At 40.3% G+C, this 4,089-nt stretch overlaps 2 protein-coding genes across 5 annotated transcripts in view; both read right to left on the minus strand.

Annotated features, from left to right (window-relative positions):
* LOC104716106 (calcium-dependent protein kinase 26) overlaps positions 1-2,179 on the minus strand; it is a 7,435-nt gene extending 5,256 nt beyond the window's left edge. Inside the window, exons 1-8 of one of the 4 annotated variants that reach the window (XM_019230960.1) lie at positions 2,089-2,179; positions 1,709-1,820; positions 1,508-1,583; positions 819-1,372; positions 589-732; positions 363-515; positions 174-289; positions 7-95 (exon numbers count right to left, since the gene is read on the minus strand). In XM_019230960.1, coding sequence (XP_019086505.1) covers positions 7-95; positions 174-289; positions 363-515; positions 589-732; positions 819-1,353 — 1,037 coding nt within the window. In that variant the 5' untranslated portion in view covers positions 1,354-1,372; positions 1,508-1,583; positions 1,709-1,820; positions 2,089-2,179. Of the gene's footprint in view, positions 1-6; positions 96-173; positions 290-362; positions 516-588; positions 733-818; positions 1,373-1,507; positions 1,584-1,708 lie in introns of all 4 variants that reach the window. The other 3 variants (XM_019230959.1, XM_019230958.1, XM_010433452.2) reach the window with 3 other exon arrangements.
* LOC104719898 (alpha-1,3-mannosyl-glycoprotein 2-beta-N-acetylglucosaminyltransferase-like) lies at positions 2,244-4,077 on the minus strand. Its single transcript, XM_010437884.2, has 8 exons — positions 4,012-4,077; positions 3,848-3,909; positions 3,654-3,744; positions 3,484-3,577; positions 3,177-3,239; positions 3,065-3,103; positions 2,793-2,963; positions 2,244-2,706 (listed from the first exon to the last, which is right to left on the minus strand). The coding sequence occupies exons 1-8, from the start codon at positions 4,074-4,076 to the stop codon at positions 2,590-2,592; spliced, it is 702 nt and encodes a 233-aa protein (XP_010436186.2). The 5' UTR covers position 4,077; the 3' UTR covers positions 2,244-2,589.

The following is a 4,089-nucleotide window of genomic DNA, read 5'->3' on the forward strand; positions in this document are numbered from 1 at the left end:
TCGAATGTAATTGCTCCACTGTTATCCGTGTCCATTGCTTTGAACATTTCCTTCAATCCAGCAATTTCTTCCTCGGAGAGACTCTCAGCTATTACCTGGATCACATCCGAAGACGTTTATGGAAAAATAATTCATAGTATGTAAATGGAAACAGCTTGCGTCTGGGTGCTTACCCTTAAAGCCATCTGCTTTAGTTTATTCATTGCAGAGAACTGCTTAAGACGAGAAAGCACAGCAGGATCTAGTGCTCTGTCTGGTGCAACTCCATTTTCACAGATCCAAGGATGGCCTGCAAAATTCTAAGTAAGCTAGCAGATACACCTATTCAGGACATGAAATAAGAACAAACTGGTTAGACTTACGCAATACTTGATGAGCTGTCAGACGCTCAGACGGCCGGGAACATAGCATGCCACGGATCAAGTCTTTTGCAGAGTCAGATATTAGGGGCCAAGGATCAGAGTCAAAGTCAATATGTCCCTTGAGCACTGCGTCAAATATCCCTTGCTGTGTTTCTGCAGAGCAAAATATATAAGAATCTTTTACCTTGAAAGCCTTTTATTACATTTGTTTCATTTGGGTGCATACCTGCCCAGAACGGTGGGACTCCGCAAACCAATATGTACAGTATTACCCCTGCCGTCCACACATCAGCCTCCGGTCCGTAGTGCTTGAGCAGAACCTCAGGAGCAACATAATAAGGACTTCCAACGACATCCTCAAATATTTGACCTGAAAGTTGCAGATGATGGATGTAGCAAGTTTGAAATTCTATGAATGAAGATATGTTGGAAAAGATGCAGTAGAGATGTTTTCACCTGGTTTGAAGAACACGGAAAGCCCAAAATCAATGGCCTTAAGAGAGAAGTCATCGTCCTTGTTAACCAACAAGAAATTTTCGGGCTTAAGATCTCTATGCATGACACCAAGCGAATGGCAAGCCTCAACAACACCAACAATGATCTTTATTAGTTCAGCTGCTTTTCTCTCGCTGTAATGCCCTCTCTGGATAATTCTATCAAATAATTCCCCACCTGAGCAGAGCTCCATCACGATGTGGACATACAAAGGATCCTCATACGCACCTTTAATGGTGACAATGTTCTTGTAACCAGCCAGATGGTGCATGATTTGAATTTCCCTCCGCACGTCTTCCACATCTTCCTTGGAAATCAACTTTCGTTTTGTTATAGACTTGCACGCGTATTCACGCCCTGTTGAGATCTCTCTGCACATGTAAGTCGTCCCAAACTGTCCTTGACCTAGTTTGTGTCCCAACGAGTAGAGATCTCGGATGCTTGGGGTCTTTTGACCAAGAACATAGCAGGCTTGGTTCCCACCGCTGTGCTTCATTGTGGCTTATTTCTTCTGCCTGAAACAAACCGTGGAAAGTCCAAATGAGTTTAGAAGAATGGTTTTGCTTGTAAGTGCCTCGAGACAGATCGAGCAGCCAAAGAATAGAATGACATGTATTGCCCATCAAACTAATCATAATTCAATCCCTTACCAACTTAGTTCACCTCCCCTTCCAAATCAGTTTGCCATCATCAGAGGAAAACAGATCAGGTCCCATAAAACACGATCTGAAAACATTAAAAGATGGGATACAAATTTAATAATCTATCTACAAGAGCCAAATCGCATGCATTGGTAGAGAGAAATCAAACATGGGAAGGAAATTAGAAGAAGAGATGGGTGTGTAAATTACCTGGAAAAAATGTTAAAAGAGTCAGATTGGTGCAGATCCGATGATCAAAGTGTATTCTTTGTTGAACATGGTATTGCAATATTCTCGCCCAACGTCTCTACCTACATCCTGACTAAAAATAACAAAAGAAGATATCTTTGATTATTAGTCATCAACAACAGATCCATAAAATAGTCTCTTTTATTAGAATATTCTAAAAATGCAGCGGACTCTCTGCAAGGCTCTTTTACTTCACATGGGACATATCAAACCTCCTTTCACCCGTTTATCTCCAATTGGTCATCATATACATTATCAGCTGGAGAAGGCCAAGGAGGAGATGCGGTTGTGATGTAACAGAGAAGATCCAAAAATGAAAGTGTGCGTGAAATAAAAATTACTTCTTTGAAGCAACACCGATTGATTAGTTTGGGTGTTAAGGTCAATAATCCTCTCCACCGCCTGCCAGGACCAACGAAATAAGGATTTGGCTGTAACCTGTAGATGGTTGTAGAGCTATGTACACTAGCAATAAAGAAGCCAAGGGAAGTGGAAAGACGAAAAACTTGATACAATGATATGCATTCGTGTAAGATACCCACAAGACAATCAGTTATAAAACTACTGAAAATGTATTTAAGCCTGACCCTTTAAAGAGGTTCCCATAACTTCTAAACCAGTGAGACAGACCACCGGAGCTTCTTAGCTATTAAACTTACCCCCCCTCTCTACAAACTCATCCATAGATAATACAACCAAAAGTGCAAACGCTGCTAGAAGGAGGTTGCCTGCGGTCGAATATTTTCTTTTGCTTTCATCTGCGTTTGAGACCTGGTTAGCAGAGAACTGTAAGCAACGGTGAGGATGTAAATGATGCTGGTTGGAGAAGTACATGTTTTGCATCAGGAGTCTCGAATTCCAAGCTGCTTTACAGAATCTGGGCCAACCAGGAATACCCGTCTTGTAGTCTGGATTCGAAACACCACTACTCCTTTATATGCTGTTCGAGGCACACCATCCTGCACAATGAATGGGGGTACACAACAGTGACTTTTTTTGGACCTACAATCATTTAGGATTTTACAGTTCAATCTTCTGAAATTACCTTCCATTCTTCAAATATACCAAACTCCCCTGCAATGCGTTCAAACTCTGGTTGGTCTCTATACCGGATACGAATATCAGCCTCTATGTTTTGAGCCTTTAAGACAAGGTCAGAACCTTGAACTGGTCGTGCTTGTCTCACCAAGCCAGAAAAGTACTTGGTATAGTTTCCCTTTGTAGACATGAGAGAACAAGTTAAAAAACTAGATTTACCCACTAAAAACATGCCCAGGAAAACAAAAGATATGATTCCCAGAATTCTGTAATTATTACCTCTGTTAGGTATCCCAGGTCCTTCGCTTTCCAGTCAACCTAATAAATGAAATAAAAAACAAGTGAAAAGTGGTGATGCAACAAAAAGGGGTAAGAACACACTGATGCTTACCTTCACATCATTTAGCTTTATAGGTTGCAGATACTGACTGAAAAACTGTCCCAAACTAGACCCCTGCAAGATGAAAATGGCAAAGGTTATGTGAAAGGGTGAAATGAAAACGGTATTATCTGGTCTTGACTGTCTACGTCCATGTCTTGAGAAACTTTAGGACGAAGCTCCAATAATACATTTGTATTATTCATACAAAAAGCTATATGCACTAAGCATTGAACAATTCAACAGAAATAAAAAGAAACAGCATGTACAACTATGGCAATGGAAACTCATATGATATATAACATAATCCGGTACCTACATGTTCACCAAAGTTGTATGTTCTGCAGACTTCTGGTCGAATGAATTGGCGGCCTTTATGGTTTTCCTTCAGTCTCAGCCAATCATCCCAGTAAGTGGATATTTGTTAAGGAAAGTCTAAGATGCATCAAATTTTAGTCATCGAGAATGAAAAAACGGATATAAGGATATGCCTTTGGCCACTTAGGTGATAACTCATCCCAAGTCGATCTCTTCAGCATCCACCCAAGGCCAGGAAAAAAATCTGATCGGTAAAGTGCATCTGCAGATTATTTTATTTTAGCTAGCATGAACAAGACATAATGAGGTAATGAAAGAACAGGCAAGAGAGGAAGCGAGGTAAACAAGAAGAAGAAGAATCTTACAGGGATCATGCACAAATTGCTTCTGCCCATTATCATTCCATGATGAAGCAGCCATAATGGTTCTAACACATGTTTGCATCCAGAAAAGAATGAAAAACAATAAAAAAAAAAGAAAACTTGTAGAAACTTATGCCATAAGAATCTAGCTTCAGTAGGTAACATACTTATCCCTATCCATGAGACTAGCTGCAGCCTCAAAGTAATCAAAGAAGTCTGGAGCAATTTCCATATCATCTGTTAAA

This window comes from Camelina sativa, chromosome 10 (genome assembly GCF_000633955.1).
Source record: "Camelina sativa cultivar DH55 chromosome 10, Cs, whole genome shotgun sequence".
Taxonomy (NCBI): domain Eukaryota; kingdom Viridiplantae; phylum Streptophyta; class Magnoliopsida; order Brassicales; family Brassicaceae; genus Camelina; species Camelina sativa.

Coding starts and splice junctions, on each gene's coding strand:
- LOC104719898 (XM_010437884.2), bottom strand. CDS start 4,076: ATGGAAATTGCTCCAGACTTCTTTGATTACTTTGAGGCTGCAGCTAGT. Junction 3,240..3,483: donor CATACAACTTTGGTGAACAT/GTAGGTACCGGA, acceptor TTCATCTTGCAG/GGGTCTAGTTTGGGACAGTT. Junction 3,104..3,176: donor TAAAGCTAAATGATGTGAAG/GTAAGCATCAGT, acceptor TTCATTTATTAG/GTTGACTGGAAAGCGAAGGA.